This window comes from Leuciscus leuciscus (assembly GCF_965113295.1).
Source record: "Leuciscus leuciscus genome assembly, chromosome: 13".
NCBI classification, from domain to species: Eukaryota; Metazoa; Chordata; class Actinopteri; order Cypriniformes; family Leuciscidae; genus Leuciscus; species Leuciscus leuciscus.
The window spans coordinates 7,122,737-7,149,039 of record NC_138737.1 but is presented as its reverse complement, the minus strand read 5'-3'; the positions used below and the strand labels follow the sequence as shown (position 1 = coordinate 7,149,039).

Genomic DNA, 26,303 nt, shown 5'->3' with positions numbered 1-26,303 from the left:
CATTCAGAGCCATTCCTGAGTTCACGACTGAAATGTGTATCATTTTTTTGGTTATGAACTAGAAATCCGACTGTATCTCAGAACTAGAACTAGAAATCAGATTAAGTCTGACTATACTTTAAGTTTTTATGATTGAATCTGTTTACTGACTGCCAATTCATATTAAAACATGTCATTAGAAATACTTATTCACAATATTGTTAAATGAATATATTAAAACATGAAAAATTGAAAATAAATACAATTAAAAAAAACACACAAGTTTTAACATTTAAAAAATGTCATAGATAAGACATATGATGGTTCCATATGACCAAAATCATACTTTTTAAAGGTGAAAGTATTTGCCGTATTCTTCCGCACTATGATTACAACATGTACACCATCATATCCATATTGAATAGTGAGGGGGGAGTGAAACCAGCCCTGCAGAGATGGCATTCCGATGAGGGGGAGTCATTATAAATTCTTTTTGATAGGAAATGTATTTGAATATCTTTCAAGCTGTCCCACTCACACCCCACACCTTTTATTTTTTCTTCCATGATTTAATCTTAAGTTTGTCGTTGCGGGGTTGATTTTGCAGTGTACAAAGAATACACGTTAAACAAGCATTTTCCAAAAAGAAAAAGAAAAATTACCTCTTGGCCTCATATACATCGGAATGTAATTATGATCTGAAAGCAGCCGCCCACACCGTCTCCGACTGTGATTTTAAACTTCAGGAGATGAAATGTGGGATTGTGGGTGTTTGGATTGAATCCCTGTCCATGTGTCTATTCTTGTCATTTTTAACTTTGTTTTTTTGTAAAACACAATCAGCTAAATCATGCCATCAATTAACATTAGTTAGCATTTAACACTACGAGTAAATACCTAAAAGTAAATTAAGGTACAGTATTAGCAAAGCTAGCACACGTACGTTTACGTATTAGCTATATTTACGTCTAGTCAGCCAAGCTGAAGTTTTTGCATTATCCTCAACTTGAATTAAAGCAAATAAAAAAAATTCAGATTGTGTCTTGTTTAAAGTGTAAATTAGCAATTGATGAAAGAATTAAGAAAATGTTTTATCAGTAACAAGACATTGTTTTTATAGATGAACTGATTAGCAGAACCAATTTTAATTGACACGCACAAATATATGAAATTCATTAGGAATATTTTAAAATGAATACTAATATTATGTATTATTGTTATTTATGCCATTATATTTATGCCAATGTATGCAAAATACACGAAATATTATATTTTACCCCTGAATACCATTGTTGGGGGATCTTATTTAGAGACACAGAATGATGCCATTTATTGGTATGATATATTAAAGAACCAATAATCAGTTGTTTAAAGAACTGATAACTGGAGTAAAAAAGTAAAGGTCAAGTTTGGTCTATCTAAAAACTTACATGATCAAAAAGTCATCAGAATAAGTTAAGACATTTTCAACTTGTTTTATAAGTTAATAATAAAAAAAAAAATGTATGTCAGTTTAATGTAATTTAAGTTGGAAAACTTAAACATCCAAGTTGATTGTACTTAAAAATTGAAGACAGCAACTTTTTTTTACTGCAGTTTTCCGTGTTTGTCTAAGGACTTTTGTTATACTTCCTGTCCCGAGTGCCCTGTTTGTAGTCTTTTGTAGTGTTTCATGTTGATTAGTTCCCTGATTTTTCCTGTGTATAAGTTAGAACTAGAAGCACTAGTGGTTACTAAGCACAGGTAAGTGTTATATATACAGTATGTCAGCCAAGTAAACATGTTTGCAATGGCGAGAAGAAAAGATTTGGTGACTATAATAACTATATGTAGGCCTACTTTTTAGGGGCCTCATCATTATCATCAATATCCAAACATTCCTGCATTCTTGCCCTGCGTGCTTCTCTTTAAATGAGCTGCCCTGTGGATCTGTTTCCCTGCCGCCCGTCAAATGCTCTCTGTCTTTTCCCAGAGTTACTAAAGGAGCTGTTCTGCTCTGCCTATCAAATCCTGTTTAATCTCTCTTTAAGAACACAGCCTTTCATCTCTCCTGCCCCTCATGGGAAATGCTCATTTAGGACCATCACCGTAAGGGTCATTCCTTAAGGTCATAGAAGACGTGCTGCTCGATGCATACAACTCTCTCTAAAATGACAGTATAGGATAGTGTGTGTCCTGATATTAACCAAGGACAAAGAGACATCTGAAGTGTCATTGGTCTGTTCTGATGGGAGGTAAGGTTATTGCGGTGCATCGCGGCAAAACTGTTATATGCATTTAGATGCGTTTGACAAACACATACTGACATGTAACAGATTTTAAGATGTTTGAGACCTGTGTACTTTAAAATACAGTAAAAACAGTCATATTATTAAATATTACAGTTTAAATAACTGGTTTCTATTTGGATATATATTTTTTAAAAGTAATGTACAGTATTCCTGTGTTCATTACTCCAGTCTTCAGTGTCACATGATCCTTCAGAAATCATTCTAATATATATGCTCAAGAAACATTTCTTATTATTATCAGTGTTGATCACAGTTGTGCTGCCTAATATTTTTGTATAAAGTGTTTTCAGAATTCTTTGAAGGGAATAGCATTTTAATTTATGTAACAATATAAAAGTCTTTACTATTACTTTTGACAAATTTAATGAATCCTTGCGGAATAAAAGTATTAATTTCTTTTACTTAAAAAAAAGCGTGCCTTTGACCCACCTGTGTGTTACTTTCGTCCCAACTTTTTTTGATATTGCAATAAATATGATGGATAGATGTACAGTAGGCCTATATTGAGATGCTGTTGACAAACACAAAATGACTTGGAAAACTGATTTTAAGATGTTTAGGACCCCCTTGAAGGATAGCTACTGTACTGATGATGTGTCAAAAACGGCTTTAATTAAAATCACTCTGGAATCTCTCCAGCCAAAAGCGTGTTTTTACATTCTCTGCAGGATTTGCGAGAAGGTACCCGAGGGACACCGTAGAAAACGGGGGCAGAGGGAACGGGCTCTTCATTCATTTTCATCACCAATCAGCATGCGCCTCTTAAATAATGCATTGATCTCTGGGCTTGCTGTTAATTCCCCCGTTATCAAGATGTGCATAGTGAACGTGGCAGCGCTTGATGGATGAGAGGTACAGGCCAGCTGTCTATTTGCTTTGACAGACATATTCCCACTGCAGTGGAAGCTCAGGCAACCTTTGAGTATCAACGTCTTATCTGTCTTTCAAAGTAGAGCAGAGGACAGAGTCTCATTAAACCACAGGCAGTGCTTTTCAAAAACAACTTATAAGTTATTATAGCAGTTCACTTAAGCTCTTTCCTGGCAGATGCAAAGCTATTTAATTCTGAGATACAGCTCAAAAAGAGATGCAAGACATTTCTTTAGGCACAAAAGGTAGTACATCTTCACTTGTCTGTAACACACCTGTAATCTGCCCGCAAATGACCATGAGATGGTATCATGAATATCATATACTATATCACATATCAAATCCTTGACGTATTTCTATTGAAATAGGAAGCATTCTTCCTATGTAGTGTGCAGAAAATACTCAGATGACTGAGATTGTGAAGTGTGTAGTGAACCCTTTTCTGTCCCATGAGACTAGAACTGAGGAGTGTCAGATTCCAAAATAAAATTATAATATACAGTACACTATGCCGTTCAAAAGTTTGGGGTTGGTAAGATTTTATTTGAAAGATGTTTTTTTATGCTGACCAAGGCTGCATTTATTTAATCAAAAATCCTGAAAAAAGTAGCCTAATGCTGTGAAATATTATTACAATTTAAAATAGCTGTTTTCTATTTGAATTTATTTTTAATGTAATTTATTTGTGTGATGGCAAGGCTGAAATTTCAGCAGCCATTACTCCAGTCTTCAGTGTCACATGTGCTGTGTCCCAACTCAGAGGCTGCATCTTTAGAAGGGTGCCTTTGAAGGCTGATTGCATCACCGCGGCGCGACAAAGTCTGTCCCAATTCGAAGTCTCCTTCAAATGCGGCCTCCAAATGCGCCCTTCGTTTCGTGGGCAATAAAGGATACAACAGATGGATCCTTCACGGCCTTGCCTAACCCAGAATTCATTGCGCAGATTTTTTTTTGAGAGAAATTGCTGGATTACACTTTTAAATGTAAGTATTGGGTTTTACTGACTTAAGGGCTGTGTCCCAATTGAAAGGCTGCATCCTTTGAAGGACTCGGACTTCAAAGACCACGCCTTCGAATGCCGCGAAGGTCCAACTGAGCGTTGTTAAATGGGATGGTATAGCTAGCCTATGGAGGACTGTTCTTGTTGCCTAGCAACTGAGACAGCTGCCGTTGATGAGTGACAGTAACGTTGGAACTGGACTTTCCAGACACTCCTTTACAAATAATGTATAAATCTCAATTTCAAAAAATTGACCCATGTGACTGGTTTTGTGGTCCAGGGTCACAAATATGTTCACCATGGTCCATTTCTGTCGATGTATATCGATATAAATCAACATTTGAACTGCTTTATATATATATATATACTGTATATATATATATATATATATATATATACACACACACACACATTTGTATCATTAGATTATTCGAGTAAGTAGAACCCAATACTTCCATTTGAAAGTGTAATCCAGCAAGGCCACAAATGATCCATCTGTTGTATCTTTCATTGCCCACGAAACGAAGGGTGCATTTTGAGGTCACATTTAAAGGAGACTTCGAATTAGTACAGCCTTTTTCACGCCGCGGTGACGCAATCGCAAAGTACTGCAAGAGCGATTAGAGAGCAGACGACTCCATTTGCTTTTGAAACACTCTCGCGGTACTTTCAAATCATACACCGATCGGTCTGCGCAGCGCCACTTCAAGTCGAACACAACTATTCTAATATGCTGATTGAAAACAGTTGTGCTGCTTAACGTTTTTGTGGAAACCATGATACAAGGGCTGTGTCCAAAATACCATACTGAGTAGGTACTTATTTTGAATAAGTACTTCACGACTGCTAAAAAAGTACGTTCAAAAAAGTATGAATGTGTGTAATATGAATGTAATCCGGACTTACTACTTTCGCCATGTTGCCCTTATCATGTGACCTACCAGCATCACCACCATTCACAAATCCTCTCCCGTGGCCTCATGGGATAGTAAAGAGTAGGTCATCCGGGTAGGCTTATGAGTACTGTGAATTCATACATTCTACTTTGTTAGTAGGGAAGTATGTGATTTCGGATGAAGCCATTTTCTTCCAAGATTCTTTGATAAATACAAAGTTCAAATGAACAGCATTTATTTAAAATAGATTTTTTTTGTAACAATATAAAAGTCTTTACTGTCTTTTTTGATCAATTTAATGCATCCTTGCTGAATCAAAGTATCAGTTTCTTTAAAAAAATGTAGGCTACTGACCACAAACTTTTGAAAGGTATATTTAATAAATAAATTATGATGATCAGTGCAACTTTTTGAAGGGGTTAAAGTGCTTCTTTTGGCTTACATTGTAGGCTACTTTAAGAACACCAATTATTTTGTGGTTGTTGTTATGTCACATCAAAGGACATTTGGGTCAGTCGTATTTGCTTAAAGCTGCAATCCGTAACTTTTGGCGCTCTAGCGGTTAATAAACAGAACTGCATGCGGCTTGCGGAAGAACATTGTAGCCGGAACTACTTCACTCTGTTTATGTCTATGACGAGTCACGCAGGTACTGTGCTACTCCGCAGTGCTACGACCCAAACCAGTCTAAAATAGTCCAAACATAAACACTTATTATAGGTGTACCGTAGTGATTCAGGATAAGACAAAAACACGGTTTGGAAAATGGATTCTTGATGTACCCGCTTATTATATCAATTTTGAACACAAAAAAAGTAACGGACTGCAGCTTTAAGGTTAATTTGGTCAGCTCTTAGCAATATATTTTCAGAAATGTAAGTTTAATCATCAGAAACACAATTTTATGATTTTGTTGACCGAGGTAAGGCTGTATGTAAACAGTATTAGAGACTCTCTAAATAAGAAGGCTATCAAGACTTTTAAAAGCTTGTGAGCTTTACAAAGCATTCATTTCTATATCTTTATACCTTTGATTTCTTTATACCTTCATGTACCTAATGATATTTGCAAATTGATGACCTCAAAGCTAATATATTCGGGGTAAAACCCACAAAACTTTAATTTGGTTTTCACAGGGTTAATGTAAACTTTTTCTCCCTGTTCATTTTTCAGATAGGCTATACATAAAAGAATTAAGGCAAACTACAAAAAGATGTAAAAGACAGGTTTAGTGCCTCGTTTGGATACAGACAGTTATGAATCATTACTTGAATTCGTTTTTTTTTTTTTTTTACATATGTAAGGTTACAGGACATCAGGAGACATCACTCTCCTTGTTGCAAAATGTAGAACTGACATCTCAAACCCTTTGATAATTTTGCATTCAATATTGCTTCATGTTCTGTGTTCACATGATAGATGAATATGATCCTGATGATGTCATTATTTGATCTGAGTGACAGAGAGTTTAGATGTGGGTAAGGTGCGTCCTCTGCTGGCTACAGACTGAAGTTACAACATATAAAACTATTCTCCATCAATAGGAAATACAAATCACAAATTAGATATCTTAATATATCAGCTGATTTCTTATAGCCTACAGCAAATAAATTAAGGCTGAAGTCTCCGTGCATCTCAAAACTTTTCCCTAACAAAAAGTCCCCAAGTAATTAATTTCAGGTCAGAATCTGCAATCACAAGTGAGAGATTCAGTTAATTATTACCAATTAACTGAAGATTTAAATGATCTGATTCTGAGTTATGTTCTCATTCATCTATCACCCTGCAGCCCAAGACTGGTTGCCCACTGCAGCTTAGCAGGGTTGAGCCTGGTCAGTACCTGGATGGGAGACTCCTGGGAAAACTTGGTTGCTAAACAGGTAGTGAGGCCAGCAGGGGTTGCAGGGGTGCTCTCCCTTTGGTTTGTGTGGGTCCTAACACCCAGTACAGTGATGGGGACACTATTCCGTCTGTACACTATACACTATACAGATGAGATGATAATCCGAGGTCCTGACTCTCTGTGGTCATTAAAATTCATGTCCTTCGGGGGGAAAAAAGGAGGGGTGCAACCCCAACACCCGGGCCAAATTTGGCCATTATCCTCTGTCCTCCTAATCATCCTTATATAAATATGGTTGAGGAGATTCCCACCTTCTATGTAAGGAGCTCTGAGTTCCCATGAAAAGCGCTATAAATGTAATTCATTATCATCATCACCATCATCATCATCATCATCATAGCTCTATAGTATGTCAACAATTGACTCATTATTGTCTATTTTTACTGTAAAGAAATTTATGAGAAACAAAATAACATTCTGAATAGCTCCATTAAGTATCTTGAGCTAGGAAAGAGCAAGCTCTGAACAATAACATTTTCTTCTGGAATTTGATCTTAGCTTGGTTATCATGTGAGGCATTATGTTATAGGCCTACTACTTATATTATATTATATAATATTATGTTATATTATATTATATTATAGAAAAACACAGCATTGTAATACAATGTAAGCAAAGTGGAAAGTTATATTATATTAATTATAATTATATTATATTCCTCAGAATTGTAATAATATTATATTAATACATTTCCTCAAAATTAATTAATATAATATAATATAATATAATATAATATAATATAATATAATATAATATAATATAATATAATATAATATAATATAACTCTTCACTTTTGCCTACAATGCTGCTAGCCCTCAATGTTTTATTCTGTCCATATGGCGGCGACATTACTGCAGAAATCACACACTTCCACTCAACATCATCATCTACTGCTGGCCTGTCTGTGTGAGTGTTCGAGTGTGTGTGTGTGTGTGTGTGTGTGGATGGAGGAGGCAGAGCCAAACACACACACACACACACACACACACAGACCAGGACCACACCGACCGGTCTGTCTCCTTAAGATGCTGGAATAACGGCGAGAAACGAACATCTTTAGATTGTTAACCGTGACCAGCTCACTTACTGTCATCAAAATGTCTGGAAAAATAGACAGTAAGCAAGGTGAGTGTTTACATTTGTTTACATTTATTAATAATGTGTAGATGAACTTCAGTTAGCCGCGTTAGCATTAGCGTCAGACGAGGGTTCAAGGCCACTGACAGGATCAGGGCATCTTATCTTTATCTTATTTTTAATAGCCAAATACGTCATATAAATGACCTGTGTTACATATTTAGGTCATTAAATACATTTATAAAAGGATATGGTATAAATGTCTCTACGAGTTCGTCTCAGACAGCTGTATTTGGGTGTGGACGGAGCTGCTCAGCGCTGTTGTTTATTTTAGCTAGCAATCAGACTTCTCGTTTTCATATTTCATATTTCTCCTATTTGCTGTTTATTTATAAGGTGTAGTTTGTGTTATGTCGCATCGGTTATCTAGGTAACTTAGAGTTTGTGTTACAGTTGCTTTTGTGTTGCTGTCTGGCATTTTCTGTCAGTTTTGTTGGTGTGTTGTAATGGTCTGTTGTGCAAAAATTTTACTAGTCTGTATGTTTAAGTATAACGTTACTGATTATTATTAAAAAGAAAAACATTTCTCATTTATGTTGTATAAAATCTCCTATAGTTTATACGAGCTTGTGGAAAATGTCTGATAGATAGAGAGTTTATAGGCTATATATTCACACAGCTAGATAGAAAGCGATATTCCCTCTGGCTATTAGAATCTATCCTGTTAACTTCAGTATTTTTACTGTGTGTGTGTGTGTGTGTGGGTGTGTGTGTGTGTGTGTGACTGTTTTGATGAATATGTCTAAGTTACGCAGACAGACAGGTAACAACCACTGTCACTTCCTTTCGCAGAAGTTTTAGAGAAGTTTGAGTCATTTACTATGGCAGTTCAATAATATTCAATAGACATTTTTGAATATCTTGTTATATACATGATGTGATTCACAATATGCACTGAGATATATTGAAATAAATACATAATTCCATTGCATCAACGCTCTTATATTTTATGCATTTATCTGTGGTTTGCATGATATTTATGTGTTTGGTTTTTTTGTGCATGGGGAATAATTGTAATATACTCTTATGGGCTGTATCAATTGTCACTTCCTTAATAACTTGGTTTGGAAAGATTTGAATCACTTTATTCAATGTTAGGCTTGTTAGATTAGATAGTGGCGCATAAACTGTTCTGTTAAACGCAAGTTTAGGCTAATATTTTACCCTGTTGTATTCAGTGACTGAATGTTTTTATGAATAAGGCAATATATGTTATCTAGCCTGTGAGATTGCCAGCACTGTCACTTCCTTTCTGTGAGGGTTACGGAGAAATTTGAATCACTTGTGGGTAAAGTGGTGCTCTTCTTGTCAGAAGTTCAGTTGTTCATCTCTAAATGGCCCACTAAGTACACTCTGGTTTGCGTAGGAGGATGTTGGCCGATGTCTTCTGGTTTCAGACATAGGCCTATCTCTTGAACTGTACTTGTTTTAGCTGGTAGAGATGTTTGCATTAGGCTATTTTGTTTCAGTAAGAATCAGAAACTGAAAGGGGAAGTTTCTTTGCTCCTTTCAAGTTTATCAGGTCACGCTGACAATATTTTCATCTTCATCTTTCTTTGTTTTTTTATCATTTCAATATAGATTTGTTGTGAATTGCAACTTTGCACAAATCTGTTTGATTTAGAGTGATAAGTAAGATAAGATAAAACCAAAAAGAATATCCAAAATCAATGCAAAAATTGCAGTACAAATTTAAAACCTGTTTTAAAACAGGTTTTACTAGAAAATTTGACTGTAATGAAGCTTTGTGCATTGATATTTCGGTTACACTTTATCATATTTACTCACATGAGCTAACAATGAGAAGTACATTTGTTACAGTATAAATCTTTTTTAATGTTAGTTAATAAAAACACAGCTGTTCATTGTTTGTTAATGTTAGTTCACAGTACATTAACTAATGTTAACTAACACAACCTTTGATTTTAATAACGTATTAGTAAATGTTGAAATTAATAATAGCTAAGATTAATAAATGCTGAAGAAGTATTGTTCATTCTTAGTTCATGTTAACTAAGGTAGTTAACTAATGTTAACTAACTAATGAACTATGTTGCAAAGTGTTACGGATATATCAAACCCAGCCTCTGAGTTTATAGTGGAAACTTCAGGTTAAGATGTGGCCAGAGTTTGAGGATGGTTCTTTCTGCGTAAAAGAAAAAAAGGTTGTGGTCGACTACTTTGTCTGTTTCAGAAGAGGATATGCAGAAAAAGAGGATATGAATTAGTAGATTGCCCTTCACTACGTGAGGATGAAGAAGCAGATGGAAAGATCACATCCTCTAAAGGCTTAACCTTATCGGTTAGCTGTGTTGTTATTAGCAGAGCACCGCATTTTCTTAGACAGTCATTCCGTAAGTTGGTTCTCATGTTACTGTGAGATGAGACAGATAAGACTAATCTCCTTCTGGGTAATTCCAGTCCTGCACAATTTGAAACACATTAATTATCTTTCAGTTACCGTATCAGATTCTTTTCCTGCTGTTATGTCTTTTTGTTTTTGGGTGATAGAGGTCAGATTGCCAGTAAAAAAATTTAATTGTTAATTTACAATCTTTTTATTTAAGGAAAACAGTCCTAAAATATTTTTGATGACTAACCCAGTTCCACATTTTTGATTGATTAAGGAATGAGAATGTCCTTTTTGCTCAAGCCAGCTGCATTTGACTAGCAATAGACTAGTAATTAGTACATTGTTGAGATGTAGGCTACTAAACTAAAGCGAATTGGCTTTAGTTTAGTAGCCTACATCTCAACAATGTAGGGTTAGTTCACCCAAAAATGTTAATTCTGTCTTTAATTACTCACCATCATGTTGTTACAAACCCGTAAGACTTTCGTTAGTCTTTGGAACACAAATTAAGATCTTTTCCTCCATTGACAGCTACGCAACAACTACCAATTTGACGCTTAAAAAAAGTTCATAAAGACATTGTAAAACGAATCCATAAGAATTGAGCGGTTTAGTCCTACTTTTCTGAAGAGACTCGATTGCTTTTTATGATGAAAATTGAACAGATTTAATTTAGGCTTTTATTCACATTTAAACATTGATCAACTCACACATCAGTTGTGGTAAACAGAAGCTCAAGCATGTTCGCTTGATGTGCGAGAACCAATGAGGTTCATTCAAGAATGAGGTTTGTTCTCGCGTGTCAAGCAGGTTTGGTTGAGCTTCTGTTTATGTTCGCTGATCAATGTTTAAATGTGAATAAAAAACTAAAATAAATCTGTTTATCATATGGCGATCTAATCTCTTCAGAAAATTTGGACTAAACAGCTCAATTCATATGGATTAGTTTTACGATCTCTTTATGAACTTTTTGAAGTGTCTGTTGTGTAGCTGTCAATGGAGGGACAGAAAGCTCTCAGATTTCATCAAAAAAGATCTTCATTTGTGTTCCGTAGATGAACAAAAGTCTGATGGGTTTGGAACGACATGAAGGTGAATAATTGATGAAAGAGTTTTCATTTTTGGGTGAACTATCCCTTTAAAAGTGGCAAACTGTTTGATCCTGACTTTTCAATAGAAAGAAAAGCTTCTATCTTTGAAATGTGGTTGTCTTCTTTACGCCTCCTAAATACTTGGGAGCTAATCTACTCTACTTTCAAAGCTAGTCTCCACATGAGTCGAACATCCTGACTAAACTCCATTAAACTCACTTGTCGGACTCTTTCTGGCTTTGATAAAAAAGAATCCGTGTCGTATGGTTTGAAACTTCACAGAGCGCCCTCGCAAACCCCGAGCGCTTTATTCCTCTAATGTGTGTGAGGATAAATTGCCCCTAAATGGCTTTGTGCCCTGCACAATAGTGTCATCACCGGAATTCGTTCCAGAGCGACGCGCTCCAAGAGAGCGGTAAGACCCACTGTGACAAATTCAGTTTGTAGTCAAAGAGGATCTCACTGTACACAAAACCCAAAAGTCAAAAGTCTCCTCTCGCATGAATTCGCAAGGCACAGAACATGGTTAATGTCTCATAGTTTATTGAACCTGAAAGCTACTAAAACTGTTAAAAAAAAAATTTGTTAACTGAAATAAAGCTAAAATAAAATATAAATTGGCAACTAAATAAAATAAGACTAGTTGAAGTACCTTAATTGCTAAAACTAAACCTGAAATAAAAATAAATTAAAGCTAATTAGATTTTTTTTAACTAATAAAAATGACAAAAGCACACAACAGAATGACTAAAACTTAAGTAAAATTAAAAAGTAAAAGCTAATTCAAAATATGAATATATTATAATGTAATATTATATAATTATATTCTATAATATTATAACATAATACTATAATAACACTGATTTTGTCTGGGCGACATCGTGAGCGTGAAATGTCACTTTATATTATGATAACAATAAATATTTATTACATTTTTACAAAACAAATTGTTTGTATTTTAATAACCATGAGGAAATGCACTAATTTTCCTCATAATAATGGTTTTGTTTTCCTTCAGAATCCCAGCGTTCCCACTTGACATCCTTTACAATGAAACTAAAGGACAAATTCCATTCTCCCAAAATCAAGAGGACGCCATCAAACAAAAAGTCCAAACCACCACCAGAGCAACCGGTGAAGTCCCCAGAAAAGACTGTGACCAAGGTATGAATAAAGTTACTATCGTCATAGTGCGTTTCTGGATGTTCACTATATAAACAAAGTTGTTTTTTTTCTGAAAACACAGGCCGTTTGAAAGCAAATAAGCACATTGATGGTTTTGTCGACATTCATTTCCACATTTAGAGTCTGAGTCGATTAGAGGAGCATGAGAAAGAAGTGGTTAGCGCCTTGCGGTATTTCAAGACTATTATCGACAAGATGGTGGTGGACAAGAAGGTCTTGGAAATGCTTCCTGGTTCTGCTAGCAAAGTTTTGGAGGCCATCATGAGCTTGGTACAACTTGATGGCAAGACGCTGAGCAGGTAAAAATGGTTTAAGCATCTTGAGAGGAATAGTTTATTGTTCATCTTTTTCTACAGTCATACATATTAATATTGATTTTACTTCCCCCTCCGTCCGTCTGTAGTTCAAGAGTGTCCTCCTGTCTCAGTCGACTCTATCAGAGTCTTGCAAACCTCATTCGCTGGTCGGACCAAGTGATGCTGGAAGGGGTGAATTTGGAAGATAAAGAAATAGTTGCAACCGTCACCACTGTGATCAAAGCAGTGCTGGATGGTGTGAAGGTATTAATGCTCAATAGAACTCTGTCAGGGCTTGTTTTGCAGTCTGTTGACATCACCATCTATTCTCCACCCATATTCCAGCTGTATTTAGCCATGGGTTTTGTTCTTAGTTGATAGTATTGTGTGTAAAGATGACTTTGCCTGTGGTTTCCTGTAGGAGCTGGTTAAAGTCGCCATTGAGAAGCAAGAGCACCCCTCCCCTACGACACCCGTCAAAACCCTGCCTCCTGTCACTAGTCCAAAGCGGTAAATGAAGAGCTTTTTGTGAAAGAACATGCCTTATGAAATTCTTTAAAAGTGAGTTGGCTGATGTTGAAATATGTCATTCGTTTTTTTACCACTTTATTATGGCAGTGTTCCAGAGCCTCCCATCACTGAGTCGAAGGAAACCATCTTGAATGAGACCCCTACCCCAGCCGAGGCCACAGAGACCCCAAATGATGTCCCTGATGTGGAGATGGCCCCTCCTAAACCCCCTCTACCTGGACTCAAAGTGCCTGAACATTGGTATGAAAGCTTTGTTTAGTCAAACCTTAATCTTCGTGGCCTGAGAAATGCGTTCAGCTATGTGTCCGGCACTATCCACAAATATGGTTAATTTTATAAGCAATAAAAACACAATTCTTGTGTTTTCAGTTGTGCTGTTAAAAGCATTGAATATATTATTATTATTATTAATATAATTATTACCACTGAGATATATATATGGGTCAAAACACAATACAGGTCTTGGCTTGTTGGTAAAATGAACAATTAATCAGTATCACAGACAGAACACCAATACTATCTGCAAGTTAAACTTTTTTTGATTTTGAAGAATTGTCATATAAATTCTTAAATTTAAAAAAAAAAGTTGAACTTGCAGATAGTATTGGTGTTCTGTCTGGGATACTGGTTAATTGTATTCAATCATTGGTTTATCACAACCGATGACATCCAACCAACATTCTGCCCTAAACTAGCTGGCTCCTACTAAACTTACTGAGCAAAATCTGAAACCTTGTTACACATTTTGTTTTAAATTTATAATAAAAATATTAGGTTTTTTTATGTTTAAAATAGAAATAGAAATTAAATTGAAATGAATTTTTTGTTTTTGCATTTAACAAAAGTTTTATTTAAAATGTTTCACTAGAATATTATAACATCACACATCTGGGTTTTGAACTGAGTTCCCAAATTTTAGGATTGAAAAATTGCAAACCCTGTTGAAAATGAATAGAAAATACTCTATGAATAGGTGGTGGTGGTGGCGCAATGGATAAGACACATGCCTTTGGTGTGAGAGACCCGGGTTCGAATCCACTGTGAGACACCAATGTGTCCCTGAGCAAGACACTTAACCCCTAGTTGCTCCAGAGGCGTGCGACCTCTGACATATATAGCAATTGTAAGTCGCTTTGAATAAAAGCGTCAGCTAAATGAATAAATGTAAATGTAAATACAACAGAAAAGGTCAGGCCCTATTGTGTGCGTAGAGCTAAAGGTTCATGGATTGAAACAAACATTGAAATAAGTGTGATTATATGAAAGGTGGTACTGCACTAGGTGAGCAGTTTATAAGAGGATATGTGAAATGGGCTGTGTTATCATAACGTGCCATCTTATCTGGATTACATGCTGTAAACATCTAGATACCACAGGTGATGTGGTTTGCAACAGCATGTCGTGTATGTTTTTAAGCGCTGGGTTTAGCTACAGATGATTGCACAGACCCATCACGGTTTGCGGGAAGCCTGAAAGAAAAGGTGTGAAAGAGAGATATAAATAGTGCTATTCTTGAGAATTCAGGTCTTTGTAGGGTGCAGCTTTAAAGCCTCGGCTTCCTCTAGCAGAGAGTCACTGACATATGGGCTGTTTTCTGAGAAATGATCTTAACAGTGTCAGCTCTCCTCTGTCGACTGAAAGAGACAAGAAAGAGAGGGTGCTAGAAGGGATATTCTGATTCCAAGTCTAGACAGTAGAGGATTAGGTTGTGCTGCTGGCAATAAAGAGAGTTCGCTTTGTACTCTGAATTATTTGCTGGCATTTCCATCTTTATGGCGGGTTTCCAGCCTTCCAACAAGTCTGTGTCTCCGATAGATGAGCTTTTTGTTGGAGATGCCAAGTTTAGCCTACCAACTGGTCTGTTCACTGAGCAGCCTGGTGTTTTTTGTCTGTAATTTAGAGTCAGCTTGGTATTTAAAAGGGTTAATTCACACAAAATTGAAAATTCTGTCATCATTGACATTTACTCATCCTCATGCCGTTCCAAACCTTTATTACCTTCTCTCTGCTGTGGTACAAAAGCATATGTTTAGCAGAATGTTCATACTTTTTTCCCCCCATAACATTTTAATTGTTAAAGGGTTAGTTACCTCTCTCAAGCCCCAGAAAGGTAGTAAAGACATTAAAGTAGAGCCGCACGATTCTGGCTAAAATGAGAATCACAATTTTTTTGCTTGGAATAAAGATCACGATTCTGAAAAGCTTTATTATATTTAAAGATCTACAAATCCTGAACATTAGGTTACCAAACAAGATAGAAACAAAGTAAGACATAATACTCTTGCTTCAGTCAAATTTAAATAAATGCAGTAAACAAAAAGAATGTAATATTTAAATAAATAAAAAATGACAATTAAACATTGACAACATTCAAAGGTATTATGCCAGGCTAGACCTATTAAAGATTCTTAGGAAGAAACACTAGCCTATCAACATTTTTGGGTGTGGTGTTGCGTTGAATAGTGTTGCTTTTATAGACGTTTGTTTCGTCTGGCTGCTGGTACTTTGTGATTGAGCAGTTTTGTTTTTAATCATCTCATACTGTAGTTTAAGATACGTTTTTAATTGAGATAAGTTTTATAATAACTTTGCTTTTCATTTATTACTTAAAGCTCACTTTAAGTTTTTCAATAGCTACTACATTAAAAACTACTAGCCTAACTGATAAAGTTCACACATTATTTAAAACAAGTGAACAGTCAGTAATAAAATAAGAAAAATACACAAATTGCAAGCATACTAAATAACAAAGTTTACATAGTCTAACAGTATATTCAGGTACAGAAATAAAAAATTAAGCCTAAATGTAAAACTCTTTGTTCACTGTATAAATTAAATATAGTTGAATCTTTGTTAAAGCTGTATTTTATTGTTTTATTTATATCAATGACACAGAAAACAGTAGATATATAATATTAGGTGTGTGCTGTCACTTTAATACCGACTGTACGGACCGCAAAAACTGACAAACATTCGTTTCTTTCTCAGCTGTTCACATATAACAGAAATGAGAGAATACTTGTCGAGACGGTCATTTAGATCGGTATTTTGAAAATGTTGTGTTTATGTGTCCGTTCAAGGGCAAAGAAACGCGAAAGCGGAATCAATTCTGCATCCGAGCGCTGTCTGACACGCGCCTCTCTCTCTCTCTCTAAATTAGCAAGACAATACACGTCCAAATTATAAACTTTCACTCTTGTTTAACCAACACTATGATTGTTAAATTTAGCAGTTAATCTGCGAATCACATGCGTGCCGAACCGAATCTAGTGCGATCCGTTCCACCCCTAGCGCGTTATGTCGTTGAATATCATTGGCAGAATCGTAGAAATGCAGGATTAAGATCGCGTGGGGGGGTTGAATCGAGATCGCAATCTTTTAACGATTAATCTTGCAGCTCTACATTAAAGTAATCCATGAGACTCTGGATTACTTTTATGATGTCTTTACTACCTTTCTGGGCCTTGAAAGTGGTAGTTGCTTAGGCTGCCAATGGAGGAAAGCTCTCAGATTTCATTTAAAATATCTTCATTTGTGTTCAGAAGATAAACGAAATTCTTACTGGTTTGGAATGACATGAGGGTGAGTAATTAATGACATAATTTTCATTTATGGCTGAACTTACCCTTTAATATTAATAAGACAGCAAAGAAAATGGATACTCTCTGCTATAGTTTGCTAGATAGAAAGCTAGATGCAATGTTTACTTCATTGAGAAATACCATGTCATTAGTTTAATTTGATAATATTTATATTAATGTTTAATAACAACTTTAATAAATTATATAAAGAAAATTGTGTTCACTAGCATATTAGTAGCTATACTACTGTGGTATTGGAATTGGTATTGACTACTGGAATTTTTATATTATGTAGACAAATATTATAGGGGTGTCAAAATTAATCGTTTCTACGATGCATCGCGATGCAGACGAGGACGATTCGGTATCGGTTCAGTATTAGGGTTTATGCGCAACATTCTTCCGTGTTCTACAAAACAGGTTTAACTACTTCCTGTCGTCAGCTACTGAGGTAAACACAGCGTAGTAATGGCAACCTTCCATAGCCGGTGTTTACAGGACCTACCCCTAATATCAATTTCCGATGTACTCCGTATTGCCAAACGGACGCCCAGAGCCCCGAGTACTCTGTTAGACAAGGGTTTTAAGTTTTACGCCTCCTCATTTATTTATAATTATGAAGGTATGTAGTATATGTAGCTTTTGCTAATGGCACCCGATATAGCGTTAGCTAGCTATCAGTAAACAGTTAGTTAGTTAGTTTAGACTTGTATGCTATAAGTAGTTTAGCCTTTTATTTTTGCTCGCAGACGATTAAAACAATCAAATGAAGACTGCATTTTAGCGATGGGGTTTTAGTACCAACAGTATAATTACTACGATGTCCTGTGTGTTTATGCTGGTCAACCTTGCATTATGTATTATTGACCCGCGGCGCAGCATTTGACAGATTTTCCTTTTCTTAATGGCATAAACAAGCTTTACTCCCTTGAAACTTAAACTGGAATATCACTGCGACATCCCGAACAGGCGAGCACACGCGCGCACACACATGTGTGCACACATCACTTTTGAAGTAAATTTTTTAATTGAGGATGCAGTGCTTCGTGATGCATCGCGATATATCGAATTGAACTGAATCGATGACATGATAATCGTAATCGAACCGAACCCGTGAGACCAGTGTCGGTTCACACCCCTAAAATATTAAATGCTGTAGAAGTTTTGTTCATTGTTATTTTATTTTTTACTAATGTACATAACTAATATTAACAAATGAAACCTTATTCTTTCATGACGTTGCTTGCCGTCTAATGAAGTTGTTCATGCATAGTTCAACAACCTGATTAATAATGAATTCGCTATTGTGTGTTTTCAGTTTTCGTTGCAGCCCTAATATCCCAGAAGCACAGTTAGCTCACTGAAATGGCATGTAGATGCTTTCATGGCCAACAGTCACTCGGCTCCCAGCCGAGGTGTCTCATCCCTTTACCAGCAGCCCTGTGTTAGTTTACATCAGTCAGACTGTTAAAATAAATGACCATGTTAGGACTACGACAGATCTTCGAGGTGTTTTATAGTTTCTTTTCATAGCGAGTACGTTATTTAATCCCCTTTCAAGCCTCTCGTCTGGTGAAACAATTTAATACTTTAATAAAATCTGTCTGACCTGGCATGTTAAGACTGATTAATCAGCAGATAATCGCTATTTGTAAATGTCAGCCAGACATACTCTACATTCACTATGAGTCAGTTCTTCTGCTAGTTGCTCTTCTGTATGACATCACTGTTAGCAGCTGTTTTGGGGCGACAGAGCAACTAACCAGACTGACTGAATGGCTGATTTATAAAGTTGTGGTTTGTGGTTCCAGAGCTGGATTCCACTGTCGATTTGCAAAAATGTTCCTGGTTGCTTGGGATTGGTTGCAGACTTTCTTAGCCCAGAATGTGTCTGTAAGGTTTCTTGATTGACAGCTTGTATGAGACTTTTCAGTATGACTGTAGTTAATCTGTTTGACACTAGCATTGGCTAAACACAATCTCCCTTTGCAGTCCACCGGCTCTCCCCCCAAAGAAGCGTCAGTCGGCACCATCTCCCACGAGGATTGCTGTGGTTGCGCCAATGAGTCGTACCACAAGTGGATCAAGTCTTCCTATTGGTATCTTTCGACAGGTGAGATTTTGGTGTTCTCTTGGTGCTCCAACCTACTTATTAACCTTAAATTAAAGTGTCCCAAATTTGTTCTTTAGTAACCTCTCAGAGTTAATCTGAAGTTGTGTGCAATGAAAGATCACTCAATTGTCAGTAGCAAGGACAACTTTTAAGGGAATAATTCACCAAAGAAAATGAAAATTCTATACTTTACTCATCATAATGCCATCCGTGGAGCACAAAAAAAAAGATGTCAAAGTACATTTCAACTGTTTTTGCCAATAAAATTAAAGTCATAAAGTCAATTAAAGTCTAAAACAACATTGAACTTAACTGATTTTTATTGTATATAAAATTTAAAAAAATTAAAAATCAATGGTTTATCAATAATTATCAACCAACATTCTGTTCCAGACTAGCTTGCTCCTACTAATCTTACTAAATAAAATCTAAAAACTTTAAAAAAAATTAATACATTTATAATGAAAATATTTTTATTTTATTTATTTATTTTCTATTTAATAAAAAATTTTCACTAGAATAGTACAAAATCACAATCCAGAATTTTAAATGTCATTGAGACATCCCAATTTTTATTTTATTTCTAAAAAAATTCAAATCTAATCGAAAATCAATGCAGGAAATGAAAGGTCACTTGGTTGTCAGTAGCTTGGATGACTTCCTACCCAATGTCATTTACTTGCCCTAATAATCTGTAAAGCAAATAAGATATTTTGAAGAATGCTTTCAAGCTATTTTGTTCACTTGGCTCTAAAACAACATTGGACTCCAATAACTTTTATTTTATGGATAAAAAAGGCACTGAAACAATTCAAAATATCTTCTTTTTTGTTGTATGGAAATAAAAAAAGTCATGCAGGTTTGGAAACGTCATGATGGTGATTAAATAAATGAATATTCAGTCGGGAATATTTAATGTTTGACTGTATCTTGAAGTTAACTATTCTTATTTTCACCTAAAGGAATATGAGGCAGATGCCTTACAAAGGCGTTTTTCAGGAGGTAGTCAATCCTATGGAGGGGAATCTCCACGAGTGTCCCCATGTGGCAGCATCGGCATATTGAGCAGGTCAGATGAACAGCTGTCCTCTTTGGAGCAGGATAGTGGTCAGTGCTCTCGTAACACCAGCTGTGAGACTCTAGGTGAGTGTTTAAATCATGATTGGGAAAGCTACTTTGAAACAGTAGCCTGTCAGGCTACACACCTCGAGTGGTTTAAATATACTGATGGAGTTTTATCTTGTCCCCTTGCTTACTTAGACACAGCAGAGAGCTACGACCCTGACTATGACTTCCTGCATCAGGACCTGTCTAACACTGACCAGATCCCTCCTGCACACACAGGGGGTTGCCTGAGCCCGCTCCCCGAGTCTCACCACGAATCATCCTCCTCCCCTGTTCAGTTTCAGTCGATACCACCCGCTCTCCCGAAGAAGGAACGGCGACCCCCTCAGCCTCAGGTAGAACGACTGTGCTCTCAATATGACAATGTTCCAGATGAGGACATGCAGACCCCACCCTTCCCCCTCTTCGCTTCGATGCCACCCTCGAATCCTGGAGAATTCATAGGAAACTTCGGCCCCGCTGAGAACACACAGATCCCTCTGAGCCCTCCACCCCTGCCGGAGAAGAAGAGTCGGCATAGTGAGTATGAGGAATTCAGATGTGCTGTTGGGAGGGTAGCAAATCACTGGGTTGTGGAACCGCTCTAACATGTAGCGCAGATGCGTCTGGTATTTTGGTCAAATTTCAAAACAAAACAAATTTCTGAAGGTGCTGGAAAAGACCAAAAGAAACGTTTTAAAGGAAACCTAAAAATGAACCTAAATTCCCTTCAGTGAAAATATTAAAGGACAAGTTCGGTATTTTACACTTAAAGCCCTGTTTACAGATCGTTTCTGATGAAATAGAACGGTTAAGATTAAAATTTGGACACATGCTGCTGTCCCGAGAATTTCAGGTATCTTTCGCTTTCCCCCCCCCACCTCCACAATGGTTGCATATGTGCACTGGAACAATCCTTCCTAAAAACGCATTCAACTTTCGTTTACAAAGACGTGAAACTCACCGAGTGGTCAGGGGTGTTCACTGATATGCTCACACAAAAATCGCTGCAAAAGATGCTTTCAAACAGGTGTTTTACCATTCGTTGAGAGCTTGAATAATAGACACTCCAGCCCAGTTGGTGGCGGAGTAATAGCGTACCTCACAGCACATCCAATACAAGTCAATGGACATCCAATACAAGTCAATGGAGTTGGACAAAAACTACGATAAAACCTGTTGGAAAGCATCTTTTGCAGCGATTTTTGTGTGAGCATATCAGTGAACACCCCTGACCACTCTGTGAGTTTCACGTCTTTGTAAACGAAAGTTTAATGCGTTTTTAGGACGGATTGTTCCAGTGCACATATGCAGCCATTCTGGAGGTGGGGGGGGGAAGCGAAAGATACCTAAAATTCTCGGGACAGCAGCATGTGTCCAATGTTTTATCTTAACCGTTCTATTTCATCAGAAACGATCTGTAAGGCCGGTGACACACTGGATGCGTGGCGTGAGCGTGGCGTTTCTGTTGCGTGTCAGCTGCGTGGCGGCTGCGTCGCGTTTTCCATGTCTTTGCACACCAGAAGCGTGTCTGACGCGGCGGTGCTGCTGCTAGGTGACATATTGGTGATATATTTGACACATGGGGAGAGAGTTGTGGAAGGCCTATACTTCATATTAAACATAAATATATATAGCAGCAAAGACAACGTCGGCAGTGTTGACGGCAATATAGGCTATAGAATATTTCGTTCTGTATTGACAGGTGCAGTATTTGAAAATCGATAATATTTTTTTAAATTGCATTTATATTTGCATTTATGTCGAACCCTAGACACTTTCAAACATCAAAATGACATTTATTAATATGTATTCGTGTCAAAATGTCATATAAACATCTTTTCCTATTCAATTTTGCTTGGAAACGCTTCCAAGACGCTTGCGTGTCGCGTGAAAAATAGGCGTCGGTTCTATTTCTAGCATGCACGCGTTTTCCGCGCGGCTCGAGCCGCGCCTGAGACGCGCGTGTCACGCACGCAGTGTGCAAGCTCTAACCTGTTAACATGGGAGCCGAAATAAAAACGGACACGCCACGCAGCTGAGACGCTCACGCCACGCATCCAGTGTGTCACCGGCCTAAACAGGGCTTTAAGTGTAAAATACCGAATTTGTCCTTTAATAATAATAATAATAATAAAAATAAAACAGAAACATTTGTCAAAGCGCTTTTTCATATGGTAGCTTGTTTCCGCCACTGAATAAAAAATAAAAAGCTAATTTCGTCTTTTTTTTACGCAATTGCGAGTTTATATCTCACAAAGTCAGAATTGTGTGATTTTAAAATTCGCAATTATCTTTTGTAGTATTTTATTCCAAATAATATGAAAATTTCAAAGTCGAGATAGATCTTTTGTTCTGTGTTGTGATGTACATCCAAGTGAAGCGGATTATTGTTAAAAAAAAAAAAAGTCCTATCTATCAGTTGTTGATTGGATGGAGGCGGATATGAATGCCAGCTGGCAGTCAGTTGTAAGAAGGGGGCGGGGTTTATGGACAAATTGATTGGTGAAGTCTGGCATACATCAGCTAAAAAAGAGATTTGTAGGTAAAGAAACTGAAAAGATGAACCATATGCACACACAGTTGAATCAATCACATTAAGATTAGTTACATGGATTTAGAAAATAGCGTGATTTTTCTTTTCATGCCGACTTTAAAACAACATTTTCAAGTACTACGACCAAACAAGTAGTTTAAGCCCTGGCTTTTCTGTTTTTCTTCAAACTAAGCCGTTTTCACAGGTCACTAATTCCTTGTGTAATGTCTGCAATGTATGACGCAGTATGGCAAAGCCAGTTTTTCACTCGTTTTTCTATCTGTAAAGCCCCTCAGTGTTGGGTTGGGGTTGGGAAACAGTGATGTCACCTTTAGTTTGAGGTCAGATGGAATAATGCCTTTGTTGAAGAAATCTCTGGCTGAATACAACAGTTCAAGGCCTCACCCAAGCCGGCAGGAAATGAGCTCTTGCTAAAAGACTCTTGTTGGAGGGGAGGGGTTTTTGGATCATGTCATAATCCACGCATGAACCGTGTGGCTTGACACAAGAGTTTATGTGAGTCCACACAAAGGATTGAATTTTTACATCAAAGACTGTTTATGTCCAATTTGTGTTTAAGCCTTTTAGTAACTGTCATATTCCACGTAGGACATGCACCTAATGTGTATTTAAAAATATTTGCCAAGATGCTTTTGTCCATCTTCATATTTATTTAAAAATATTATATAAATAAATATATGTAAAAAATTTATTAATATTAAAGTAGTTTTAGTATAGTAATATTACGATTGATCAAATACTTTAAATAAATAATTTATATATTTTATTATATATTACACTACTTTTCAAATGTTTGTGGTCAGTAAGATTTATTAATGTTTTAAAAGAAGTCTCTTATGCTCAACATGGTTGCGTTTATTTAATCAAAAATACAGTAAAAACAGTAATGTTGTGAAATATTAATACAATAAAAAAAAACGTTTTCTATTTGAATGAATGTTTAAAATTTAATTTAATCCTGTAATGGCAAAGCTGAATTTTCAGCATCATTACTCCAGTCTTTCAGTGTCACGTGATCCTTCAGAAATCATTCTAATATGCTGAGTCTTATTTTAAGACTTAATTTCATTTTGATTAATACATGCATATGCTTACTTTTTTTTTCCAGGTTCATTCTAGTTATCAGAATATTGATAATCATCAGTATTCATTTATATTAACGCATACAATATGGCCATATCCGATTAACTTCAGAATGAACAGAATAGAATGCTGAACACACACCATGAATGACTTGTGAAGTAAAGTGTGAAGTGTCACACTCTCTCAGCTTCTCACAATCTCAGACCCTCTTGGCATCCTAACCCTTGCCCTGTTAATTGCATGAGCTTGCGTTTAGCACCTGTCGGGCCTGCGTGTTAATGTAACCCGTGTGCTTTTTGCCTCGTCTACCCACAGTCCTGAAGTACATGCAGTTTATGGAGGACTATTCCGAGCCACTGCCTTCCGTTTTCTACCAGACGCCTCAGAGCGAAAGCATTTATGAGCAGCGCAATAGGAAGCGCTTTCAGGAAGTGTATGGCCTCAGCGACTCGTTCAGCAGCAGTGATGAGACCCTCCCTCCGCCGGCGCTGCCACCCAAACAGAGACAACTGGTGAGAGCTAGATCACAGCCCACACATGCTGTACACACTTTCTGTCTGTCTCATTCTCACCCTCCCTAGATGTTCATGCAATGTTTTCCTTCCTACTGACAGTCACCGTTAATCACAATGGTAGCGGTATTGTGTTTCCCATAGCGTCAAGAGTATTACTTGTATTAAGTTGCTTATGGCACAGTATTCAAGTCTATTCATTCTCTGTTGGTCTAAGTGAAGTTCAAGTGTTGCCTAAGGCGATCAGCGTCATCTATTTCCTCATTGCGTGTTGCGTGAACATGTCTGATGTTTATTCAGCTAAAGCCTGAGAGGAACAACTCAAATGTGGTAACTTCCTTCAAATCTTGCACTGTTCCTGGCTGTGTGTACTAGCACCTGCCGTCCTTTTTTTAGCGTGCAAACGTTAGAAACAATCGACTGAAGTTTATTTTTAACAAGGTCCCTGGTCATTGTTGTGACCCATTTCAGAACAGAAACTTGTTTTGTTTTTTGATTGTGTAATGCAGTTTTATAAAGAGGCTGTTTTTGAAGGATGGGATGTTTTTATGTCAAAAATTATAAAATGTGTACAGGACCTACCAGAAGATTTGAAAACTTGAGAGGCAGCAAGACACAGTCTCTACTTTCACATGTAAAGAGGGAATTTACATAGTAGTCTTGAAGGCACAACAGAAAAAGTTCAAGGGTTAGAGAATGGACATGAATGTTTTGTTGCAAAAATATTTTTTTATCAAGTTTATATTATATTATATTGTACTTGTATTATACGTTTATACGTGCGCCGCAAGGGAGAAAAAAATGTGTTATATGGTTATAAATGGGGTCAAATTCTAATATATATATATAAGTACATGATTTTCATGGCTTCCAAATTGCCTTTTAAAGCAAGGAAAACAACTGTTTTAATGTTTTGTGCTATTCTTGCTTTTGTTCTCATTCTTGTCTTGCTAACCCATCTACCTCATTTCATTTGACTCGGTTTCCACTGTTTTTTCTCTCATTCCACGTGACTGAGCAGAAGGATTCACCAAGGTGTGTTGCTTAGAGCTTTGAGCTCAGGTATAAAGTAACCTTAAGTGCTAGTAGCTATATTATGCACAAGTTTAGCCATTTATTTGTGCTTTTAGTCTTAGTAATTTCCTGTTTTTGTTCCCACACTCTGATTAGCAAGCACAAGCAGTTACCAGGCAGAAAGTAGAAACCTTTGTCTCTCAATATTTCACATAACGCTGCTCTTTCCTGCTGCACAGTAGACTTTTAGTGTGAGTAGATGAAAATAGCTTCCAGATAGGACTTTAAGGTCTTAGGTCACGTTTAATTTTCACAAACCATGTTTTAAAACGTTTCATTTGGTCACATTTAATATTTCTTGCGTCACATTTCTACTCTTGACTAAGGTCTGTTTTTCCATTCAGCTCACATCTGCTCTGAAATCTACACTGTGCATGAATCTCTGGCCTTTTTTCTCTTCCTTCCTCCACTCTTCTCTTCCCTCTTAGGCTTCCTCACACTCTGCGTCTCCTTCCTCCTCCTCTTCCTCCTCTCTGTCATGTCAGCTGCAGCAGTGTGCATCCGGGCCTGGCCCTGGTGAGACAGAAACCGCTCTCAGCCTTTCCGCATCTAACTCCTCTCTGAACCGCCAGGGCTCCCTGCCTGTCACTACGGTGAGTCCCGGCTGCCTTTCGCTGGCCTCTAACATGTTTTCCTTGTCTTTTTGTAACTAATAAAGTCTTTAATATCTTCTTAATATCAAAGAAACAGCAATGCTTGCAATGCAGCAAAAGACTAGTGTTGATGTTTTAGGTAAGTTTAGGTTTT

At 36.9% G+C, this 26,303-nt stretch overlaps 1 protein-coding gene across 3 annotated transcripts in view; it reads left to right on the top strand.

The window, feature by feature from the left end:
• rapgef1a (Rap guanine nucleotide exchange factor (GEF) 1a) overlaps positions 1–26,303 on the top strand; it is a 112,848-nt gene that overhangs the window by 76,057 nt on the left and 10,488 nt on the right. For 2 of the 3 annotated variants that reach the window (XM_082188151.1, XM_082188150.1), the window contains exons 1-10: positions 7,918–8,064; positions 12,539–12,684; positions 12,826–13,004; positions 13,109–13,265; positions 13,423–13,511; positions 13,620–13,772; positions 19,106–19,226; positions 20,189–20,369; positions 20,487–20,870; positions 24,286–24,482. In XM_082188151.1, coding sequence (XP_082044277.1) covers positions 8,037–8,064; positions 12,539–12,684; positions 12,826–13,004; positions 13,109–13,265; positions 13,423–13,511; positions 13,620–13,772; positions 19,106–19,226; positions 20,189–20,369; positions 20,487–20,870; positions 24,286–24,482 — 1,635 coding nt within the window. In that variant the 5' untranslated portion in view covers positions 7,918–8,036. Of the gene's footprint in view, positions 1–7,917; positions 8,065–12,538; positions 12,685–12,825; positions 13,005–13,108; positions 13,266–13,422; positions 13,512–13,619; positions 13,773–19,105; positions 19,227–20,188; positions 20,370–20,486; positions 20,871–24,285; positions 24,483–25,984; positions 26,150–26,303 lie in introns of those variants that run through there. The other variant, XM_082188149.1, reaches the window with a different exon arrangement.